Source organism: Simochromis diagramma, unplaced genomic scaffold (genome assembly GCF_900408965.1).
Source record: "Simochromis diagramma unplaced genomic scaffold, fSimDia1.1 OVJJ01000753.1, whole genome shotgun sequence".
NCBI classification, from domain to species: Eukaryota; Metazoa; Chordata; class Actinopteri; order Cichliformes; family Cichlidae; genus Simochromis; species Simochromis diagramma.
The window spans coordinates 3,759,718-3,784,705 of record NW_024387523.1 but is presented as its reverse complement, the minus strand read 5'-3'; the positions used below and the strand labels follow the sequence as shown (position 1 = coordinate 3,784,705).

Below are 24,988 nucleotides of genomic sequence, written 5' to 3'. Positions count from 1 at the left end.
AGTTAATTCGCAGAAGTATGATAGTGACTGTGACCACCAGCTTTCTTCAGTGAGTGAATGAGTGTGTGGTGCTGATGATCCACAGCCACACTCCAGGATGGGGGCCTCTCAGGAAACCTGGGAAAGACTCAAAAAGGCTCCAGCTCCAGCAACACTTGTAGTGTAAAGAACAGCTTTATCACTTGACCAAGTAATAATTAATACTTGGTACGACAAGTGTTGCTGGAGCTGGGCCTTTTCAGATTCTCCATTCACACTGGAAGCAGGTGAAGTGCTAAAAGCATCTTTAGTGACTCCACACAGACCATATATAAATATATTTGTTTGTTTGAATATTTGTGGGAATAACTAAGGGGGGTTATTATATCCCGTTCTGTGTAAAACAAACGCTAGATTGTTTGGTTATAACAATAAGAACCCTTAGTTGTCGCCCTTATTTGAATCAGTGAAGTCACTTCATTGCTTTTGTGCACATTTACACAGTTGTGTCCATGTTTTCTGTATGTGTGACAGCTTTTTTCCAGTCTGTAAAGTGGGGCAAACATGCCCAGACAAGAAAAAACGCACCACATGAAATACACAACTCTGCGTGTTTTTCCTGCAAATGTTCGGAGGAACGTCTCCTTTAGAGGCGCTGCCTCTTCTGTTATTTTTATGATGTCATATCTCACTGCCTGCAGATATGTTGTTACGAGGGGAAGAAAAGTACTTAGTTCTTCTATGTTTTCCCCTCTGCCTCTCTTCGTATATTGCTGCCCTCTGCCTCTCGCACTCCTTATATGGGAAAGGAATTAGTTGCGCGAACAAGGGCGGAAACGTGGCGCGGTGAGCGCTGGGTAAATTCAGCGACATACAGGAAGAAAGAGACGAAGCCCAGTCTGCTTACTGCACACTCCCACAGCAGCGACAACATAAAGGACCGAATCACTGCTCGACCAGTTTAGCAGGTAAGCAGCCGGTGTGCTGTCCTTTTCGGTATTTGCACTGCGGGGTTTGTGACTCGATTTACGGCTTTCTGCAGAAGCGGAAAATCAAATCTGAGACGAGAGAGAGAGAGCGCACAGCCGCTTCCTCCTTCACCGAGAATCATTCAGAAATTACATCTTGAGTTCGGTGTGATGCTAACGCAGCCGGCTAGCCGAGGTTAGCCGCAAAAGCTGACGCTGGTCTGACTTAAACCGTTAACATGTCTGCAGCCCTGTAGTCAGCCTTTACTTCGTCTTGCTGTGCTCTCTTATTAAAAGTAGAAACTTCTCTTTTTAGTCTTTTTTTTTTCTTCCCTTTCCTCTGCAGAGTAGTGCAGCATTAGCTGACACAGGGAGGGGTGTGTGTGTGTGTGTCTCAGAGGAGAGAGAGAGAGAGAGAGGAAAAAAATCCAGGAAATAGTCAAACTGACAGCAGACGCTCAACGGCAGGGAGGGGACGTATAAAAACACCACCCCAGCTTTTTTAAATATGTGTCGACTTTGAATAAGGTGGTGTAATTTAAAAAAAAAAAAAAAAAAAAGAAGAGGTTTATCTGGGGTTACGTTAGCTAGCTCTGGTTGTCGGCGTTGGTGTTGTGGCACATTTTGCACCCCCTTTAAATAATTTCTAAGCGGTGTAACGGCTCTTCAGGACGGCTTAACACTATTTCCTAATCTGTAACTCTTCAGGACACTATAACGTTACTTGAGAAAGGTGTTTCTTAACCTCAAGAGCCACGAGTACACAATAAAACTGTTTAACTGAGGTTTGAGTGGTGGGGCTAAAGTTGTAACGGCTAGCTTTAGCCGGTGATCGCATTATCAGCAGCGGCTTGAGCGCGATTTGGTTGAGCTTTGAGCCCACCGAAGTAGGTCTGGGAGGGCGCCCTGCTTTCCATGTCTGCCACGGTTACAAACAGTGTTTCCCTATGCAAATAGATTTGGAAGAAAAGCTAAGGTTGCAAATGCAGGAGTGGACGCTCGCTCCTTTATGTCTGGACGTCTTGCCCCCAGGCAGACACACAAACCCTCACACAGGCCTAACCTACTTCACTGCCCCTGCGTGCTGATGGGAGCTCTGTGCACAACATTTCTTCCATATAGACAACAAATGAGGTCGATGAGATCAGTTTGATAGGGTTATGGGCAGATTTCAGATAGATTTTTAGTTACAAAGGTATTATTCATTAGTACAATACACTAGAGGACTAATGAGAGAGTGCCACTCCTCATCTAAAGACTACTTGGAATTTGTAGTCAGACGTTAAGATTTTGCATAGACTGGGGTCACTATTTGCAAGGAGACAGGTAGATTCATTTTAAGCTAATTTCCCATAGTGCACTGTGTGGAAATGTACAAAAAGCTAAAGTTGCTGAAGGCAGGCTTTTGGCCACACCTGCTCTTGTTTGTGCAGTGGTTTGTTCTGAAAAACCAGCCCAAAAGGGAATAAAAAGGGGAGTAAATGCACCTGTTGGTTGTTGATAGTACTAATGTGTTTGAGTTTTAATATTTGCATAAGTTGAGAAAAAAAAAAAGAAATGCAATATGTAAACTACGTGAGGAAGACCACGCTGATTGAGCTTTATGATCACTTTACACCAAATGATTGAGATAAGAGCATGCAACAACTTTACTAAACTCCCAGTTTTATTGCAGCATCAGTCATTTGTTTGCACTGTTTGAAAGTGTGCCTTCATACTCCTGGTATGAACTACAAGCTTCTATAATTGTACATGCTACAGATTTAGCTTTAATCTAAGGAAAACAGAACTGAAGGAATGACTCCCTGGCTGCCGTCACGTCTCTGGTTTTGTCTTCGTCTGTAGCGTTTCCTTGGTGGTCAGCACTTGGCCCGAACCTACGCCGCCACTTTGCTTTGGTGCACATAAAAATAAGCATTTGAAGTGAAGTAACTGGGCATAAAGTAAACTCAAATGTGCTTTGCTCTGGGATTTGCAATTTGCTAGATATGGATAAAGTTTGTTAGTGTTGGTGTAAACAACAGTTAGCCATCTACAGGGCTGGGTTTGTGTTGTTGTTGTTTTTTTCCAGCTGTTACACCATTTAGGGGCCGCTCCCTCCCTGTGCTGCAGGTGAGTCATGTCTCATGAGACCAGGAAGTGCTGGACTCTGGTATATGCAGGTATAAATGCTCACTGCCGTGGTGCTAAACAGAATGTGGGTCAAGGGTAGAGAGGGCTTTTGTTTCCTGCTGTGATCTAATTCATCTCAGAGTCTGCTGCACAAATTAATGCGTAACTCTCTGTGAAAGACAGAGGAAAAGGGGAAGTTTAGGTATTGTGTGCTTCTTATTCAGTCTGCTGTAAAAGGAAGAAATAGTGCAGTCCTTTTAAAAATAACTTCATGTAATGTCTTGCCACCTCACCTGCTGATAACTCTATTGAATGGATTCACCTAACAGCCTCAGGGTTGATATAATGCATAACTGCCTCTCCTATTTAATGATCAGAAATCAAGTCGAAAGGCTGATTTTTAGTGATGCAGTATTTTACCTTTATTTAACCAGGAAGTCTGACTGAGGTAGGAGTCATGCAGACTCAAAGCATTATTAAAACTGCAACAAATGCAACATAAAATATCAGATCCACACATGATATACACCCACATACACCCCCCCCCCCCCCCCCCACAAACACACACACAATAAGTTGGTTCTTAAGGAAAAAGATCCATGCATCTTGTTCACCATGTTCCTTATGATGGTTTTAAACTTAAACAAGCTTTTGCATTTTTATTTTTTTTTTTTTTAAGTTTAAGATGCGGGGTAAGAAAATGCTGTTGTCATCAGATCTGTCTGAAACCTCAGCAGATGAACAATCAGCTGTTTGGAAGGGAAAAAAGAAGTATACAAAGTTAAACTAAATGGCTGCTTGAGTGACCATAACTCAAATCTCAAAATAGTTACTGATTATTTTGCTGCTGATAAACCGATGAGTGACTGTGGCTAATTGGAACAGTATTGAACACCCATTGATATGACTTCAGAGCATCTTCAGAGTGCCGCTTCTCAACATGAAGGATTTTATAAGCTGGTCACAGCCAAAAATTTAACATCTCAGTCATTTGATATGTAAAGATTTCACTGAGGAGTGAAAGTGAGATGTTGGCTGCAGCATTATCTTGCTCATTAGTGAGAGTGGTCTGTGTGGATCCATTCAGCGACAGCCAGGTATAAGGACCCGAGACTGGAGGGGCTCTCAGTGGCCCAGGTAAGGGCAGTGTCAGCTTTCAGCTGCCTCATGTAATGTTAGCCTTTCTCTTCAGGTGTGCGTCTGGATCTGTGAGTACTCCTTTATGTGTTAGACTTGGATTGGAGTCAGTTAATCATGTCTTTTGAATAGTTAAATCAGGAGTGTGCATGTTTTTTTTGCTTCAAAGGTGCTGCTGACTTTAAGTTGTTTTCTTGTGCGATGTACCTGGATGTTTAAAACTCATAGCTGGGATCTCTCTGTAGTAACTCGCAACGATCTACATAGCTTTACGCAGCAAGTTCTGGCCTGCTCTTCCTCTTTTGTTACTCAACCTCAACACTAATAGGTGGATTTTTCTGTGACTTCCTTAAAGCTTGCAAATGAGCATATTTACATCTTTTGCCTCAATTTATTCAAACAGTCGAGGGTTCTGTCCTTGTGGCCGATTCGGCACAAAACCTTCATTATGTCTGTGCAGACGGTTTGATTCCCAGCTGAAATTCACTCTGTGCTGTTTCTTAATGGGAGGATTTTATCATCTCCTGACATCATTGTTAGTAAAGTAGTCATTCCTGTTATACTCCAAAGGTGGAAATGTGGGTGTAGGGTTGTCCAGAAACTGTGCCAAAATCACATTTGATTGTGTGATGCCTAAGCATCAGGAAGTGTTTTGTTTTATTTTTTTAATTAAATATTTAAATAGCGCTCCGTTTCGGAGGAGGTAAGACAAATTAAAACAGACAAAACTTAAGAGTTTACCTGAAGTTGTTGAGCTACATGTCATCACTAATGAAAGCGCCAAACCTTTCAGAGTTCTTTCTCGTTGCCAAAGAAAGAGGCGACAATGTAACCCTTGTCATAAAAATGCTGGACAATCGGAAGCTATCTGGTGGTTGCCAGGTAGTGACTGACTGGTCTTCAGACCTGACTGAAGCTTCAGTATATGTGCAGGTGATCTATGTGAGCCAAAAAAATTCAGGCTTTAGAGTACTCTAAATACTCAGTTTTTCCTAATATTGGCTCTTGGTGACATCATTGGCTTCGTAGTGTAGTTAACACATTCACCTTACGCACAAATGGTCCTGGGTTTGACATCCAGATTTTAAAATCACAAATGGTTGTGATTTTTAAAGACACAACCATAAAAAAAAGGAGAGGAATAAAATGTTAAAAGTTTAACAGTGTATGGGTGTTGCTTTAGCAGCTGGTGCATTTTGGTGCAGTGTCTCCGTGGATGTCCCCACAGAGCCTCGGGCTCAGGACTGATGGAATTTACACCACATGAACGCAAGCAGACAGTCGTGTACTCATGGAAACTTTAACCTGTGGTTAAAGTAACCTAGGGGTTAAGAGTAGAGACTAATCTCTTTATCTAGTACTCCTGTGAAGCTAGTACTGTCTGGTTTGTAGCAAGTCAGAAAATTCATGATTATAATTTAAATCTGTTGTTGTGGTCATTGATTAATAGCGGTGTGGAGGGGTACATTATATTGAGGATGAGGTCTAATTAACTTGAGGGATTTATTTATTAAATGAATAAATAAATGTCAGCACTATGTCAGATGGGGGAAGGATCTAGCTGTTTGCCGTATGTGGTTGAAATGTTAGTTGTGACCTGTAGGAGGTTGTTATGCACGCAAAATGTTGTTAAAGCTTTTAAAGTTTCTGCAAAAGCACCTGTTGGATTAAGCAATAAATGCTTTGTTTAGTTTTAGGAGAAAAAGAAAAGCTTCAAATGATCCGCCACTGATTTTATCCTATATTATTAATATTGATAATCAGAAACATCAGGTTTTTTTTTTTTTTTTTTTTTTGGACTGTTTTCCCCACACAGTTTCTGGACAATATTGCTATGAAGGAGTTTAAGAGCAGCAATAGAAGAGCCCTTCTATTCTATTGCCGATATTCTATTACAACATGATCTAAACCTGAAATATGGGACTTGTTGAAGTAAATGCACACATGTAAACTTGTTTCTGGTACAAAAGACAAATATGGGCAGCATTCAGAGCACTGTTGCTGTTTTTAATTTTTTTTTTTTAATTGCAGTAATTTCCTTCACTGCATGTCCCAGGTGTAATCGAGGCCCCAATTAGCTTGAACAGAAAGTTCCTATGAAAACAGTGTTAACAACAACTGTGTAATAAACACAAAGGATTTGGTGGCTTGTTCGGGAAGAAGTGATCTGTAGATGTTAAAAATTCACAATAAGAAATCGGCTTCTTCTTCTAAAGTTTGGTTTAAACAGGCAAACCTTAAATGAGCTGCAGCTCATTTAAAAACTTGAAACAACACGAAGAAGCAGATGATAAGTCAGGCTGTAGAGCCAAATGAAGTCAGTAAAACACGTTGCATTGTAGTTTTAACACAACAAAAACAGGTTCTGGGATCGCAATACTGAATAAAGTTTTTTCGAATCGAAACTGATGAAGGATAAACTGAATGGCAGTTAGTGATTCAGTTTAATGTATTTCTGTAGTTCTGCACTACAGAATTTCCCGGAGGAACCCACCCGTTGGATTAATAAAGTTCCATCTAATCTAAACTACTTCACTAATGTAGGTTCAGATTGATGCAAGCAAGCACTTCTAAAGAAATGCATCCTCCTGTCTATGTTACTGTTGACTGTATATAAATAGGACGGATCAATGATCATTTTCTATCGTGATTTCTTTCTTCCTGTGTTTTAGTCCCTGGGACTTCCCTCCTAATATTGGTAGCCAGCGTGACACAGCTAACCTTTTTATTAAACACAAAAATGTCCTCTCTTTCTGACAGGTATGGCAGAGTTGGCGAGTCTGGTGCAGCGGTTGGAGGTGGCGGTGGGCCGCCTGGAGGCCATGTCAGGCCCTGGAGGCAGCGCTGGAGGTTCAGATGGAGGAGGTATTACTGTTAAATAATACACTGAATAATATGTGTAGAGATCAGTGAGTGAAGTTTGCATTAATACATGAAAATGAATCACTGCGCTGAAGTCAGCTTCTGGCAGTGTGGACAGCGAAGCCGGAGCCTTTTTGAAAACGATGACAGATTTTAGTCATGTGATGCAGTCATGTGACCAATTAAACTAAGATAGCGGAGGGCATTATACAGCTGTTGTTTTGTTTGCGCTCAATTTTGACAGCCCTATTAAAGATTAATATGAGTTTGTAAATGCTCCAGATAGCTTTTCTTCAAATTCTTTAATTCTCACTCGCTTTTGCAACTTTGTACTTTTGTGTTACTCACAGCAACAACTCCACCTCATTGTTAGTCCATTTAAAAAACTGTGCTGAAGTCAGCTTCTGAGCTCACAAAAGCCACTAGATTATTTGACTGAGTGGGGTCATTTATCACTAAAATGTTCTGATGTTGTTAATTATGGCTTTCAGTCAGTTACTGTTGGCGTTTGCAGCTAGGCTTCTGCAGCGGTAGATTTAGCTGCTCTTGGTGTGTTAGCCATGGTTCACTGCAATGTGTTGCTGTGCTGAGCGTTACTTGGGGAATTTCATGCAGATTAGACAACCCGAGTAGTTGTTAGTAAAGATATCAGTTCCACATTAATGTAATGTAAATGCGCTATAGCGCTTTACTTAGTCCCTAAGGACCCCAAAGCTTTATACTACATTCATCCACCCATTCACACACTGGGGATGGCAAGCTACATTGTAGCCACAGCTGCCCTGGGGCGCACTGACAGAGGTGAGGCTGCCGGACACTGGCGGCACCGGGCCCTCTGACCACCACCAGTAGGCAACGGGTGAAGTGTCTTGCCCAAGGACACAACAACCGAGACTGTCCAAGCCGGGGCTTTAATCTTTACATGTATTTCTTTTTAATCCCCGTGGTCTTCTTTATCTTTGCAGCTGTATCTGCGCACGTCGAGGGCTTCGATGAGATCATCAAGGGTCCTCTGGCGGAGTACCTCTCCCTCAGCCAGAAGATAGGGGGCGACGTCCAGAAACATGTAGGTCACAAGTTCAGACATTACACATTTACATGAGGCATTGGTCACCAGTCCTACCGGAGCTGAGTTTAATTCTTTCCTAGGAAAGATGATTCCTGAAAGGTTACTTTAACTGCAGCAGCCATTGTAGAAATATTTACTGGCTGGCACATTGCAGCGTATCTTGGTTTTTTGCCTCCACCTGCAGATCAGAAGAGCAGCTGCAGCCTGTGGAAGGACTAACGCAGCCTTTTGTTTGTGCTTCATGCAAAACTCTGCAGGGAATCTCGTAATTGCAGTTGACGCTGCTGATTTAATCACTTTTTTTATACAGCATTGTTTTACATTTACAGTGATATTCCTCATTTTCCAAGTCCATGGTTTTTTTTCTTTTTTTGTTTTGTTTTTTCCCCCCCTGTTGGCAAGACTTGAATATTTCTAAATATGAAGCCCCTAAAAAGCAGTTTCTGTTAAAAGTGTTAGTGAAAGATGATTAAAAAATGGCACAATGATAAATCAATGTAACATTTCTTTCCCTCTTTTAGGCAGAAATGATGAAGCAGGGGTTCGCCACTGAGAGACAGCTTCTCATCACAGCCTCCACTTCCCAGAAGCCCTCTGATGTGAGTTAAACACACTCCGTAAAACTTTAAGTTGAGCAAGCACCGCATTGATTGATCAATTTCAACTTTGTGCATTATTTATTGTGTTCGTCTGCAGTTTAAAGGGACGAACTCTTTTTTTTTTTTTTTTTTTTTTTTTTCCCCCCTCTCTGTACAGGTTCTGTGTTGTGATATTTCTGCCTCATTATATTTCGATTTAAAAATCTGCTGTAAAGATTAAATATTCAAGCTCGGCTTAGTTGTGATGGAGAAAGCTTAGTGGGATTATTGGCCTTGTTAATTTGCTTCAGAAGTTGGAGAATTTGAAGAGGTGTTTTTTGTTTTTTTTTTTTTCCCCCTTTCTTTTCTTTCTTCTTCCTTTTTTCTTTTTTCCTCGAGTTGTGACTCAATTCAATACAAATTCTTAAGTTTCAGGTATCTGCTGATATCGAGTGCTAAACTTTTGTCCTTTCTCGACTCTTCAGGCAGTTTTGACGACTCTCCTGCAGCCCGTGTCCAGCGTGATCCAGCAGGTGCAGGCGTTTCGGGAGCAGAACCGCAGCTCACCGTTGTTCAACCACCTCTCCGCTGTCAGCGAGAGTGTGCCTGCCCTTGGATGGGTTGCCATGGTGAGTCCAGGGGCTGAGAGAGGTTAACGGGTAGGAAAAGAGCCGTTTTGGCACCACTCTGTGTATGTGGATAAATGAGTGTATAATGGGCGGAAACAGGCCTCTCTTTGATTCTGTCAACAGTCTCTGATGAGCGACGGTTTCTTGGCTGACATTAAAGCACCAACAACAGAGCTTTGCTGTTACAGTAAATGATTCATTCATTGTTTGCTGTTGTGTTTTTTGAGACTTATGAATAATGGATCAGATTTTCAGATACACATGATGAATGTCTTCATTCTCTGTCCGCCTACCTCTGTATCCTTAAACTTCTCATTTGCTTTGCAAAACATTTGTGACAGCAATACATATTTCAGAAGAACAGTCATTCTTTTTTTTCTTTATTGCTAATGAGAGCTAGACAAGGAAGCTGATTAACTGATTAATACGTCTTTATCTTATTTATTTTTTTAGTCATGTTGAGACTGATTTTTGTGACCTTTGGACAAAGCCTCTTTTTGCAAAGATTGTGGGTGTAGCTTTATGGCAGTAGGATGGATTAGTCTTTAATTAAAGGCTTCACTTGTGGGGAAGCAAAGATTTTAATTTCTCAAAATGTTGAGCTTTAGTTTTATACTTCCCCTTTCTTCAAACATACCCGACTCCTCTGCATCCGTTTAATCCGACTCTAAAAGACAGACAGGAAAAACCTGGCCCACAGAGTCCTAAAGGAAAACAAAACAATAAGGGGCAGGAGGCATGTCAAAGCAAATGACTGCAGTGATTCTCCACTGCTGTTTAAGTTGATTTTAATACTGTTTATTTCATCAAGTGACCTCTATAGTGGTACATGTCAGGTAGGGATCTACCAGCAATCTAAATGCTGACATGGTGCTTGTGCTTTTAAATTGTTAGCTACAGGTTACAATTAAAATCTTACTAAGTTCAAACTCAGTTATCCAGTGTTTGGGGTTTTTGTTTGTTTGTTTTTTGTTTTAACGTTCTCTGTGGACATTTGGACTAAATGGTTTCCCACCCATGATATACGAGATAAGACTGGCTCTATTTATCCCAAAATTTGGGGAAGTTCCTGTGTTACCGCAGCCAAAAACACTAAGTACAACCTAGATCAAAATGCTTAAACAAAGTGGACTGGACTGCTCAATATAATAAAAGCAATATGACAAAACAAACTGGCTCAGTTAGGCAAAAACTACACACAGGGTATGTTTTACGAAATGAATCTAAACCTTTTTACTTCGTGTCAGGCTCCCAAACCAGGCCCGTACGTTAAGGAGATGCAGGACGCCGCCACGTTCTACACCAACCGTGTGCTGAAGGACTACAAGGACAAGTCAGTAAAACCTCCACTATTAAAGCCTGTTCCCCTCATTGTCCGCAGCAGATGGGCCGTCCAAATTTAATTTGTATACAAAGCTGCTGGGATTTCTTCCACAGTTTGTTCTTATTATTTTAAACTGTATCATATGTTTTTATTTTTTATGTTGAATCTTATAAACAAAAGGGTCAAAAGGAACTTTTAAATGCAGCCAAACAGTTTGCTCGACCCATCTGTCTTCCATCCTTTCTTTTCCTTTTTCAAGTTATGGTGCCCCACGGTTTTACTGAGTCAGCACTGCCACATGATACACTGAAGCATGTCGGTGGCAGACTTCCTGGGTTTAAACTTGTAATAAAAGCCTGAAAGTGAGGCAGACTGTTTGTGCTCTCAGCTCGTGTTCACATGTCCTACAGCAGGCAGTCAGTTTGCACAATGAGAAAATCTGAAATAAAAAATAAAGTTGTGTTGTGAGTTCTAAGTAAAGGAAGAAAAACTGCTAGAGCTAAAAAACGATGCCATAAAATCATATGTCGTCTTCACAGGGACAAGGTGCATGTGGACTGGGTGAAAGCCTACATCTCCATCTGGACTGCGTTGCAGCATTACATCAAAGAGCAACACACCACCGGACTGACCTGGAGCAAGACTGTGAGTTTCCAAAGGAAGGAGGAGGAGAGAAGAAAAAAAATAAAAAAGGAAATTACTGCAACTTGAAACATAAAAAGCAGCTCTCAAGTGATCAAATGCAACCTGACTCATGAATTAACACATTTACCTTAGGGCCAGTTTTACTAATACTTTGTGCCAGAGCAAACTGGGCTTTGGCATTAGAGAAAATTGTACTGTCTGTACTTACAGATTTATAAGGTTGCATGATTTCTGCAGCTTGCCCTGTTGCATATGTATTTCTGGGACTTCCTTTCTTGTGGTGCACAATGAAGGAAAAGCAGGAGCTTTTAGGGTACAAAACAATCCTGAAACTGAACTTGAGCTCTGTTTTTGCTAAACTAAATTTAGCCCTTCATAATAAACTTTATTTTTGTTTACACACAAAGTTGAGGCAAACACAGGGAGAAGTGGTGTAACTGCCCCTGATATGCAAACAGTCCTGTTTTAAATTATAGAGGGGAGAATTACTCCAGAGTTTGTCTCGTCAGTGTGCTCTCCTTTGTCTGCTTTAAAGGCTAAAAGCGTGTCCTTCATGACCTCCATTCACCCTGTTAACCGTTTTCTTCTCTTCTTCCTCAGGGTGCAGTAGCTTCAGCCGGTGCTGCTCCACGCAGCGCTCCTGCTGGCGGTCCTCCCCCACCTCCCCCTGGACCCCCTCCTCCCGCTGACCTGAGCGGACCCACTGGCGGCGTTGGGGACGCCGGTGCTGATAATCGGAACGCCCTGTTCGCCTCCATCAACAAGGGGTCTGACATCACCCGGGGTGGGTAGCTACAGCTCCAACCAACAGTGATGAGAGGAGCTGATACTTTTTCTCTGGCCTCAATTTTGAGGATTTGAGTGCAGCAGTAGTCATGTAGCAGAGCTACATGAATCAATACAAAAAGGCTTTGTTGATGTAAATCATATAAAGGAGTCTCCTCTGGTCCTTCTTTCCTTTTGTTGATCATTACTCTATGTGAGGAGTAGTAATGAACCTCTCTGGACAAATAAGTTGATGGGAGAACGTGGTATGAAGGGCAGACAGTGTATTAAGACGGACCTTTTTATTTCAGTTATAAACGTTTATGCTCATTTACACTTACTAATATATGGGTTCCATTCCTTTTATTTATTTTTTTATTTTTGTTATCACATAAATTAGATGTGCTTTGGATGAAGTAACGCTCCCTCTCTCGCAGACTAACAGTGCATGTTTCATCTCTCCCTGACCCCTGCAGGACTAAAACATGTGTCCGATGACCAGAAGACCCACAAGAACCCCAACCTGAGGAGTCAGGGCGCTCCAGTGCGCTCTGGACCAAAACCCTTCGCTTCAAGCGCCGCCAGACCTGCTGCATCTGCCACACCAACCCGTACACTCCCCCCTGTGCTGGAGCTGGAAGGAAAGAAGTGGAAAGTGGTACGTTGAAGGGGCCAAAATGACCAGAATAGATTTTTAAACTTGCTTCTGGCTCAGACAAACAGACCTTCTTTTTTTTTTCCCTTCTTAATTCTTTTTCTCTGTTTTCTTAACTTGCTTTCTGCAGGAGAACCAGGAGGATGCTCAGAACCTGGTGATCAGCGACACTGAGCTGAAGCAAGTGGTTTATGCTTTCAAGTGTAACAAGAGCACCCTGCAGGTCAAGGGCAAAATCAACTCCATCACTTTAGGTAAGAAAGGAAACTCACTCCTCAGAAACACACACGTCGAGGGCTCTCGTATTGCCCCTGATATAATGCCCAAACATTTATTTATATTTGCCGACACAGCCGCCATAAGTGAATAAAAGGCAGAAGAATGAGCTCGGTGCTTAGAGTCTCTTAAATATACTTATTTATTTTTCTCCGACAGACAACTGTAAGAAAATGGGCCTGGTGTTTGATGACGTTGTGGGCATCGTGGAGATGATTAACTGCAAGGATGTCAAGATCCAGGTGTGTACATGATTTTTTTTCTTTTTTTTTTTTTTTGTTTCTTTTCACTGTTTGTTGCATTTCATGAGATCACTGAATGATTTTTGCTGCCCCGTCATTCTTCGGCTCTTTGTAGTTTCTCTGCTGAGGATTTATACATTTTTCATGAACTCTGTTTATTATTCATGTAGTTAAATATTGGAAACTGCAAGCTGCTCAGTTTTTGGCAGCTTCACTGTCAGCTGGGTGCAGTGTTGGGCTTGAGGAGATTTGTAGAAGCTGATTGTAGATCGGCATTGTGTATCATCTTCCTGATAAAGTTACTGGCTTTTAGCCAAAGGGTCTACTGTTTATTTTTTCCTTTTGTTTCCAGGTTATGGGGAAGGTCCCAACTATCTCCATCAACAAGACAGATGGCTGCCACATTTATCTGAGCAAGGACTCTCTGAAGTGTGAGATCATCAGCGCCAAGAGCTCAGAGATGAACGTGCTGGTACCCAACAAAGATGGAGAGTTTGTGAGTATCTCTGATTTCATTTGTTTGGCAGAGGACGTTTAACGTGACACAAACAGGACCTCACCTGACTGTGATAAGCAACCTTACTGCTTCTGTAAACCTTATGAGGTATTTTTGGCTTTGTAAATTCTATCATCGCTAAGTTTTCAGTGCTGCTGCTTTTATTTAATCCTTATTTCAACCCGAAAGTCAATTGAGATTAACATCTGTTTCTCAAGGAAGACCTGGACAAGTAGGCACATACCTCAAGTTAAAAATCAAATATACTATGAAAATAAAGTGAAAGAAGTCAATCGAATAATACAAATAGAAGGAGCAGTAAGTCTTTATGAGAGCTCTGAACTCTCCTGGGTAGACAAACACTTTCAGCCTCGTTAGGTACTTGTTAGTGTCTGTGAGGCAAGCGTCACACATCAATTATGAATTTCTCTATAAAAGGTCTTGGATAAAAGTCCAGCCTTGCAGAAGTTTGAAGTCAAAGTCGTTAACATGCAAACGGTCACATTGGTCCAGCGAGTAGTGTGCATTTGATCTTTTGAGCTGCTTTCAGCTTCGCATGCTCGGCATGTTTAATTAGACCATGAAGTCAAAGGAGCTTGCAAAGAAAAGCGTCTGGACTTCTTTAAGTTACTTGAAGACGTTTCACCTCTCATCCGAGAAGCTTCTTCAGTTCTAAGGTCAAATGGTGGAGAGTCCCAGATATAAACCTAGTGGGAGTATCCCCCCCCACAGAGGGACAAAAGGACATTGGGACCCACACCCAGTTTCACACCTTGGCTCAGGCGATTAGAGGATCATCAGGGGGTCCTTTTGTCCCTCTGTGGGGGGATACTCCCACTAGGTTTATATCTGGGACTCTCCACCATTTGACCTCAGAACTGAAGAAGCTTCTCGGATGAGAGGTGAAACGTCTTCAAGTAACTTAAAAGTCCAGACGCTTTTCTTTGCAAGCTCCTTTGACTACGATGACCTGGATGACTGAGAACCTTCACAGACATAGACCATGAAGTGTTCCTTGAACTGTGCATCTTTGAGCAGGTTTGTGGCGTAGTTGCTTTTAGGATTTTTGTTAAATAATGAGAAAATGAGGTTAAGAACAAGGGGGGCAAAGCTCTCCCATCCTCGTTTTAGTGCTGCTAGGAACCTTTGACTAGAACCAGAACAGCCCGTTTATCGAGTCTTCATCCTGAGCCGAGCTGATCAGCTGCTGACTGTAAACGACAAGAATTCAAAGCTGGTCTGAAAAAGCTTGTTTGATCTGACAAAAACCCTCTGTGTGTCTCTCCCTTTCAGACGGAGATCCCTGTACCCGAGCAGTTCAAGACCGTCTGGGACGGCAGTAAGCTTGTCACCACAGCAACAGAGATCGCCGGATAAACTGGGGCAGCATATTAAAACGGCCGCCCCTCCTCAACGCCATCCCCACTCGTCTATTTTAATTTTTTTTTTTGCAGAGTCCTGACTGATCGACAACCCCACCAGCTAACTCTCACACTGTACACTGAGATTCAGACCTTTCCCCTCCTTCCTTATCAGCCAATCACAGCTTAAACTGTTCCTTCTGTAAGCCAATTAGAGGGCTGCTTGCCTTATCTGGAGCAGATCCTCCAGCCAATCAGCAGGGAGCAGCTTGTCATTCAAATTAGGGTTTCCCTGCAAGCACTTGAAAAGAGTTTTGCCAACAGCTGGGAAGCTCTGTATGCATTTTTTATTTTAATTTATCTGGATGATGCTGAGCAAAATTTAGAATAGGCAATGTTGATTCCTCTGCAGCCAATCAGGCTCATTTCTTTCCCTTCTTCCTGGTCAGCTGGGGGGCTGGCGTGTTTAAGTTGTGGCCTCAAGGTTTCTGTTCCATTATATGCAATTCACTGGTGAAGCACTTGTCAAAAAAAAGCGCTTTTTAAAGAGGATAAAGGCATCCATATCATCTCCACTGATGACTGCAACCATGAGACTCATAGTGGATAATGATGTAAAACAAGTTCTCTGAGCACATAAAAGCAAGCTGTGCAAAAACATTCTCTCTTACATCATTTTTAAAGCATAAATCCATCTAGATGATGTTTGAACGGTTTAAAGTACGTTTTCACTTAAATCTACACAGGACATTCCTGAATGAAAGGAAAAAACATTCCATGTTAGGAGGCATTTAAGAAAAGTGTGTGATAAAGAGCAAAGAGATGTTGGAAGTCGGTGGAAGTGAGTTTTAAAAAGTAAAGGAAAACAGACTGGAGTAAGTGATTGGAAACACCTGCTGTAATCACCTGTACAGCTATGAATAGTCTTTGAATATCAGCCTGACCATCAGCATCCTGCTCCTTCTCATGTCTGCAGCTCGCGTAGCTGTGGAGCTCTTCGCTGAATTTTCTTTTGTCTCTTGTTTTTGTTTACCACTTTAATTTCTCTTTTATGGGGGGTCCAAACTCAGAAATCTGCTCATTAGTACTGGAGACATCATTAAAAATGTTGCAATAAATCAAAGTATTTGGGTGTCTTTATTTTGATGTTTTATTTGTACAGAAGCATTATTTCACAGTTAAAAGATCCAAATGAGGCAAAACGAAAGTGGCTTAAAACCCCTGTAAAACCTGCCAACAATGATGAATAGTGTTTGACCTCATCAGTAAACTGCACCTGTGACTGCTAAAATTATGATGGCCTCACAAGCCACAGATTAAAAGCCAACACGCTGGAAATGATCAGTGCAAAAAGAGTAAATGATGCTTTCTGCTAAGCTTGAGCGTCCTGTTAAACTGGCGTTATATTGCTCTTGATTTCAACTGCAGCTACAGCAATCTGAGACTATCAGTATGGAGCTGCTTTAGTGTAAATAAGGCAGCAGGTTGGCTTTGAACCACTCTTCTTTGAACTGGAGGTGGTCTCCTTCGGTGGCCAGAAAAACCAGCTTCCCTGCTTTGTCCATCGCCGCCAGACCCAAACGATCCTACACACAGAGGATCTGTTTTACAACCGGCATGTACAACAAAGTTTGATTAATAAACATTTGCTGATGGAAAACCGAACTAAGATATGTCCTGCTACATGCAGAACCATCGTAAGGTGGGTAAGGCAAAAAAAGAAAAAAAAAAAAAAAAAAGCTTCTGAATTTTTGGAAAGGCATAAAAAGGCAAAATAAAAGCAGAGATCTATACTTATCAAGGTAATCTAAGTGTTACAAAGGTGGTTCTTTTCCATTGCCATGGTAACTTGTGCTGCAGCTAACCTGCTCCAGGCCTTCAGTGTACTACAAACCAAGTTCACCATACCCAGTTAGGCTCAGTGCTCACCATTTTAGTCACTATCTGTTGAGTTTCTATGAGTCATAAATAAATTGACTTGACAAACAGTCTGATACCAAATAATGAATAAAAACAGAGTTAGTCTGTGCGCAGACTTGCAGTATAAATATGTCCTGTTCTGGATTCTCACATTAATGCCTACAGAACAATAAAAGTGTAAAATTGCAACCAACGAGGAAAAAAAAAAAAAAAAAAAAAGTATATTGTTGTAAATGCACACACATATCTTCCGTGTGTCTCACTGGCAGATGCTGCACACCAGCAAACTCATAAATATACTCAAATACAGACTGACATCACGGTTTGACAAATAAATCTGATTACCACTTTCTTGTGACTGCTTAGCCTTCACATTCACAGGAAACACTGGATAATAAATAATAAAGTGTGTACTGCTCACACCGTCAGCTCTCTTCCCTCATCAGAGAACCTGCAGTGATTACCTCCTTGTAGAGAACGCTCTCCTGTAGAGTCTCGGTCTCTATGGCTTGGCCAGTTTTCAGGAAGCCGAACCACTGCGAGAAGAATAGGGACAAGACTGATTGGTCAAGACTGATTGGTCACATGTGTGTGTGAATGGGTGGATGACAGGTTGTGTAAAGCGCTTTGGGGTCCTTGGGGACTAGAAAAGCGCTATACAAATACAGGCCATTTACCATTTTATTCAGCACCTTTTTTTATAAAAAAAAAATAAAAAATAATTTTTGAAACTGACTTGTGCAGAATTTTGCTAAAACCTTGGCCATCAGGGGACAGAATTTTACCAGTGTGTATGCTGGGATGGTTTCAGTTAAGTGCTACTGCTCTTTCCTTACAAGGTGTTTCACCAGACCACTGGTATTGTACTTAGATGGTAAAATAAAGGTTGCACTGACTCACTGCACCATCATGTGGTGTAAACTGGTATTACATGAATGTACAGGCTGGCTCCAGTTCATTCAACTTTAGCTTACATCTCTTCAACACATTACACAGACACTTTGAATAAGAAGTCGCTGAAGTTTTTTCTTCACATTGTGTTTTTAGTTCTGTTCATTTTTTAAATAACTACGTGCATTATGTTTGGTACCTCAGTATCGACAGGATCCACCACAGAGTCCTGCAGGAACTTGACCATGACGAACTTCTCTAGCTGCTGAAGATTCTTCTTGTAAGTCTCGTTCACCGCCTTTAGTAGAAAACATAAACATTTTTCAACAAACAGAAAAAGAACTTTGCAGATGAGCACGAAGAGTTTAAAAAAAATAAAATCAATCAGATTCAGGAATTATATAAATACAATTGATAAATAAAATAAATAATAAATAAAAAATGTCTCCATGTGTCTTGCGTGGCTTTCTCTACCTCAAACAATCCCAGGCTTCTTCTTTAAAATGAATTCGCACCCTGCTCTAATAAAGAACCCTTAAAGAGTTTAAAGGACATAATTAATGTGAATAAATCGTTCTCTTCTGCGTCGTAGCTCAGTATGAAGAGAACCAAATTGTGAAATAGCTCTTTGACTGGTTTTTATTAAGCGATTATTCAGAAGTTGATTGATTTATGGATTGGCAGAGATAACCCTGCAGGTCAGTTTGTAGCCACACAGTCTAATCCGATCCTGTCTATTAATGAAAGGTTCAGCTCTCGATCTAAACAGCAGTTTACGTCAGTGGGCAAACTTCAGTTTCACGCTGATGGCACGACACAGACTTTCTTCTTTCTGGAAATGTTGACCCTGGAGCAGACTGTTAAGCACTAATAGGGTGTAATCTCATTGTCTTTTAATTAATACCTTTCACTGGACTTAAGTATCTTATACAGTAGCAGCAGCTGTCTTCCTTCTGTGTTGCCTTCTGTTTTTTCACTTGTTTGTAGTTTTAAATGGAGAATAAAGAAATCTAAAAGTGTATAAAGGTGTGTTGTACACTGAGAACATTTCATGGTTATAACTCATCTTTGAGACGACAATAAATCATTTATTAACGATTAACTAAACTCCTTAGGCACCAAAGTCCACTTCTATAGTTATTCATAGCTGCATCTCTTTGTCTCCGTCAGCAGATGGCAGAGACGGAGTAGATTCAGTCCTCCAGCTGCCAATAAACACCGAAATGCTGGAAAAAAACCCCACAATCTCCCTTTTGTTTTCCTAACGCAGTCACTGTTTACACTTCTGCGACCTCGTTGTACTGACTACAGGGCTGTTCTGGCTCTACTGACCCGCTCTTGATTGATGTCGGCCAGGAAGCGGCTGTACTTCTTGTAGAGATCATCGTTCAAAGGGTCATGCCAGTACTGGGCCTGCACCAGGCTGATAACCACAAACACAGAAACGATTCGTCACGAGATGCTTGACATGACTTAACAGGAACAACAGGCTGATGCAAGACGGAAAACTTACTGCTTTTGAAACCAGCCCAAGTAAGCTTCCTTATTCAGAGCTTCACGAATCATGTCACAGATTTTAGAGCTCTCCCCAGGACACCTGGGCAGCCCGTACACACCTGAGGATTCGAAAAACACACGGGGTTAGATGCCAGCTTGTTTGGAAGCTGTCAGGAATTAGTAGGCAACATAGAAAACTGTCAGGAAATAACCTGGACCATTCACTCCCATAGCTCCCTGGGTCTGGCTCACAGAGCACTTGAGGCTCTTAATAAGTCTCCAGTGGGAGACTGAGCTGTTTACATCTTTACATAGAGGCTTGAATGTGTTTAATTTGAGGAGAGGAGTTCTGTTTTCAAAGATCACCTGTGATGTGTAAATAGAGCAGAACAGAATAACAAGTCTGACGTCAAAGAGAAGGACCTACAGAGTCAGGTTAAACTTTTATGTGCAGCTGATTTAATGACAATAGACTGAGTTTTATTTTACAAGTTAACTACATCATAAAAGAGCTTTTAGTTTTGTTTTCAATTTAACTTTCTTTGCAACTACTGAGTTCAGATCTGAAAGCGAGGCCCTTCAGCCTCCTGGTAGATGCACTTATCGAATAAGTTTGAACATAGTAGGTAAGTTCCTTCGTTAGTTGATGTCCAACCTTGACATTTAAATTAGGATCACTGAGATTTAAAGTTGATACACCTGTGGTATCAATTTGAAAATCCTACGTCAACCTGTTCTCTAGTTATCATGTTCACGGTGCCAGCCCGCTTGGTGGGGTGATGGCAAAACCTCAGCCTTTTTTGGCTGAAGGGTAAAAAAAAAAAAAAACCCTAAACACTACTTTTACATCAGAATATATCTGGTCAGCTCTGTTCACAGGGAAGTGAGCTAAAGTTATCATTATAGTATCACCTTGGTGCTGACCGCCAACAGAGATCAGGTTTTTCATTGGTGGAGAGGGACAGCGCTGAGCCACAGCCCTCCTGCGAACAGAGGAACCGGGTCAAAGAGTCAGAGCGAGCTTCCTCATTTCAGTCAGGAGACAAAAACTACGAGCGGGAAACATGCCGAGGCCTGAGAGTTGGGTTTTTTTCCCCAAACACACAAAGCTTCCAATTTCTCTCGCATAACAAGTAAGAAAACCAGAGTCCAGAACAGGAGTTACATACAGAAATTGCGCCCCCTGGGAGAAGCCCATCGCATTGTATCCTCCCTTCAACTTGGGGTCCAGAGCCAGCTGATTGCACACCATGGACACCTGCTCATTCACATCTGAGAAAAACCCATTTTCTGTGTCCTGCAGGAGGAAAAACATGAAAAGTTCAAATCACAAGTGACAGATTAAAAGAAGAAAACGAGCAGAGAGATAACGTTACGGCGTCACCACGGATCAAAGCCGTACCCGTGCAGGTTTGGTATAAATATTAACACAGAGGAGTCACACAGTGAAGCTGCAAAGGAGCCATTTTTCTGATGTAACTTATGTCACTACTACTGCAAATACCACAGAATAGGAGCCATCACACATCATGTGGAAAGCTGCTGTGGGACTGTTAAAGAAAAAGAAAAAAAAAAAAGGCGTTCTTTATTAAACATGTCATATATTCACTTTTACTGTGCGTTTCTGTGAGAAGACGAGTGGCCGTGAGTCATCTTCTGAAGGTAGTGAAGTAATGCTACGTATTAATAGGATGACAGCGATTTTTTTTAGCTGTGAAACAGCATTACAGGAAGTTTTATCTATGCGTCCAGTCTGTACAACAGCTTCAGCGTCTTTAAAAGATACAGGAAGTATGTAATCTTTTGAAGTTTTTTAATTTAAAAAAAATTAATCCATTATTATTAATTTAGAATGAATGTATCAAAAATAAACAGGAGTGGGCGCTTGTTTGTGGAAGCTGCTGTGTTGCCTCACCTTGTAGAGACTGACATATAATACAGAGGGCGAGATGAACATCCGCCAATATTTCACAATTACTTATCGTCACCAGATTAAACATGTAACCCTCCCATTGCTGGACAATGAGCCAGCTAAACAACAAGAGCTGGTTTTAAGCTAACGTTACGCCAGCTAACGCTAAGCTAGAGTGTCCTTAAAAAATTAAATTAAATACTTTTTTTTTTTTTAAAAGATATCGCATTTTCCCTCTGATAAAAAAAAAAAAAAACTTGACATTGTCACATCATACGAGTGTCTGAGACATTAAAAACATTGGATACATTTCAAAGAGTTTAACTAATGCCAGCTAATGGCAGCAAATGCCAGGTAACAGCACTTAACAGAGGCTAACAGCAGCTAATAGCAGCAAAAACAGCAGCACTTACTGACAGAAAAGTTCAGCATATCCTCAACAACTCATCTCGGTATCGCTGTCAGTGGACAGAAGTGGGCTTCACTGACTCGTATCGGACTCCTTTTACTAATTTTTACAGAATCGTCCAATAGTAAATCGTAAATACATATGGACATCCAGTATATTTCTAAGGTAAAGTAAAGACTAACAGCCTGCAGTCACTGTGAATCATGCACTTTAATTGGGAAGGTTAAGAAAGCTGAATTCTACAGTCTGCAATCTATTAGATCTAGTGGTGAGATTTCACACACTCTACCTTTAATGCCATTTAAATTTTTACTTTCATACTATTAATATTCCACTAATTACAGAGATGAGGGGAAGAGTTTGCTTTTTAAAAATTGGACTTTTCAAAAATGTGTGAGTCTTCATAACTTCTTAAGTACAGAGCAGAAAAACAGAAAACACATTCAAGCTCTGTTAAAATCTCTCTACCACTGCCACAATCTAAAGCTAAGTTATTGTTTGTTGTTTGTTTGTTTTTAAATCAAAAAGAAATATTCTTTAATGAGCTCTGAGCATTAATATAATGAGAAATATCATTTTTTCCAGGCACAAAGCTGCATAATTTAATGTTTATGATGTAGAATTAAAAAAGCAACGATCGGTATTTCGTCTGTTTCCTGATGATTCACAGGAGAAAACTTCATGGGGTGTTTTTGGGTCGCATGCTCATATTAAATTAAAGCTTCCAACAATGAAATCAGATATCTATCCTTTCTATTCGTGACTCTGTAATACGGTCATCTCTGTCCAGAAACCTTCTGTTTATGAGGGGCAGCCAATCAGAAGAAAGTTGTCCTTATATAGGGAGGAGCTAAACTATCTTATTTCAAAGAGAAGCATCGAGGTAAAAATAAGGATTATTTTGAACAGTGCAAACGTAGAGCCCAAAAATATAAATTCATACCTGAAAATTCCTTGAACTGTTCTAACATTACCATGTGACTAATGCAAAGACCATTTTCTTCACAGAAAATATTTTCACTTTCATAAATGTCTTTACAGCGTGAGGTTACCTCCACTATGTTTTTCCCAATCATCACTGAGAACACGTAAACTCCTGGGATCTCCTGCTCAATCATTTTCTTTATATAGCCCATGCTCAAAGGGTTGCAACACGAGTCACCTGATGAAGAAAATACAAATAAACACAAGCCTTATCGTCCAACTTTATTGAAGGGAATCAGGCATATCCACAGTATTTTTATGGCTTATTTTAAATACATATAAATCCGATAGAGGCTCAGTGCAGAGCAAAGTCTTCTTTGGTTTAAGCTCTAAAATCTTCTGCACTCTGAGTTAGAGGTAGTGTCTTTTTTTGCCTGAGGAAGAAGAGAAAGTGTTTTTCTTTTCACTTCCTCAGGTGGGATTTCTCCATCTAGTATAGGATTTAATGAGCAGCCTATCAGTTTTAAGCACAATCCTCATCTCTCACATTACAGCTCAGGTTTTTATCTCACTGCAGTATTGCTGTAAACATGTGGCTTTCACTTTCGTCAGCAGGAAGTGACGTGAATCGATGAATCACATGTTACCAAGGTAAGTTATTTAAATGTGTACTGAACAGTGGGGACAAAGGCATCACAGTTAACTTTTTTTTGTACTGTTCTAGATTATTTTGTGTAAAACACAACACAATCCCAATAACTACACATCTGTGGATGCATCTTTTAAAACAAACAAACCAAAAAACAGGATTAATTACCACACATGAGATTTTAAAGATCCTTTTCGTGGCAGGTTTACATAAAAACATGCAAATTATTCAGTTCTATTTACATATTGTGGAAAAATGAGCTGAAGATTAAATGTGCATCTCAGTTTAAACATAATAGAGAAACTATGTACAGTTGGGTGAGTTTTTTCAATCTTAAAGCTTCTTAAGCCAAAATAAAAGAGGAACACCGGATGTTTCATGGTTTCATAAATCAATCTGGTTGTGATTTTGTCCACAATAAAATTTATTTTCGTTCATAGTTTTGATTAAACAACTTGCAGTATTTGAATTGAAAAACTGAATTAGAAAACAAATGACACAGTTGCATGGGCCTCTACATATCAGACCTTTAACAGTCAGCAACCCCTTATATATGTCTCTGGAACTTAAAACACTCTGCATCAGCTCATATGCTGGTGTACTGTGTGTTTATGGTTATTATGAATACTGGTTTGTAGTGTGGTTTCAGAAAGGTGGCTTATGCTTAATTTTTTTTTTTTCTGTGAAGACTATAAAGGTGCCATTTTTAAGATTTTTTTCCCAATATATACCTACAGTAACAGAGAACAGAGTCACTTACCCATCCCATGCCAGAGCACTAGTGGTACAGTCCCATTGTCGGAGTCATGAATTGGGCTGGAGGTAACAAGCAGCACTGGCGCAGCCAGGAGAAAACACAAAAGGACAGCTGCCATTCTGAGTCCTGACACATGGAAACAAAATGAACTAGTTTTTCCTATTTTATCAACATCCAAGAAATAACAGACCCCTGGAATCTCTCAGCAATATGAATTTATTAATGCTATCTCTATATAAGCAATATTTGTTGTTATTCAGTTAAATGCTGTATGCTTCTATTTATTACAAATCCCCTTTGTCATTTAACCTTTTTTCTAAACTCCTGTATGTCATAGTTGCTAATTGCACTGGTCCATGTTTGTCAAAAGATATCTGCTGTATGTTTGTATACAGTCAGTGGTCCTTGCATGTGAATGAATATCAAATAAATGGGAAAGTACAATAAAATGTTCGACAGGAAATCATCCCTGTGCTTCCTAGTATCCCCAGAGCTTCCAGTTTATTAGAGCTGGTCATCCCGGGTATATTTATATCTGTATTAGAAACTCAGCTCACTATAAGTGCGTCTATGAATTATCCTCATGTCACTTCGAACAAGCTAACTACAAACGAAAGAGCACATGATTTACATCAAACGCATACTTATTACGTACATTTTGGAATATGCAGTAGCGCATTTGTGCTGTACCAAAGGTTTAAATCTACGCAACGTATTCTTTAAAATATGTATGTAAATATAGTTAGATTAAATTAAATAAAAGATGTCCAAAATTCCCCCAAAACACTACTCACCGCTTCCGTATCCTTACTGTTTGTCTGTTGGACTGCTTGTCACATGATAATGTTTGGAGCGTGTAACCAATCACGTGAAAGGGGAGGGGTTAAAAGCTAAAGGGGGCGGAATCTCCAAGTTACATTCAAGTTAGCCT

The 24,988-nt window shown here is 40.6% G+C and overlaps 2 protein-coding genes across 3 annotated transcripts; one reads left to right on the top strand and one right to left on the bottom strand.

Annotated features, from left to right (window-relative positions):
• Positions 1–811: 811 nt before the first annotated feature.
• Positions 812–16,216, top strand: cap1 (CAP, adenylate cyclase-associated protein 1 (yeast)). Its single transcript, XM_040021067.1, has 13 exons — positions 812–947; positions 6,957–7,061; positions 8,024–8,124; positions 8,649–8,726; positions 9,191–9,334; positions 10,582–10,667; positions 11,198–11,303; positions 11,904–12,087; positions 12,545–12,726; positions 12,854–12,977; positions 13,159–13,241; positions 13,594–13,737; positions 15,031–16,216. The coding sequence occupies exons 2-13, from the start codon at positions 6,959–6,961 to the stop codon at positions 15,112–15,114; spliced, it is 1,419 nt and encodes a 472-aa protein (XP_039877001.1). The 5' UTR covers positions 812–947; positions 6,957–6,958; the 3' UTR covers positions 15,115–16,216.
• Positions 15,449–24,965, bottom strand: ppt1 (palmitoyl-protein thioesterase 1 (ceroid-lipofuscinosis, neuronal 1, infantile)). 2 transcript variants are annotated; one of them, XM_040021073.1, is made up of 10 exons: positions 24,852–24,965; positions 24,061–24,183; positions 22,780–22,889; positions 20,576–20,703; positions 20,319–20,389; positions 19,423–19,525; positions 19,242–19,332; positions 18,109–18,207; positions 17,483–17,554; positions 15,449–16,684 (listed from the first exon to the last, which is right to left on the bottom strand). In XM_040021073.1, the coding sequence occupies exons 2-10, from the start codon at positions 24,173–24,175 to the stop codon at positions 16,562–16,564; spliced, it is 912 nt and encodes a 303-aa protein (XP_039877007.1). In that variant the 5' UTR covers positions 24,176–24,183; positions 24,852–24,965; the 3' UTR covers positions 15,449–16,561. The 2 variants fall into 2 exon arrangements, with proteins under 2 accessions (XP_039877007.1, XP_039877005.1); XM_040021071.1 differs by lacking the exon at positions 24,852–24,965 and adding an exon at positions 24,670–24,751.
• Between the last annotated feature and the right edge of the window lie 23 nt (positions 24,966–24,988).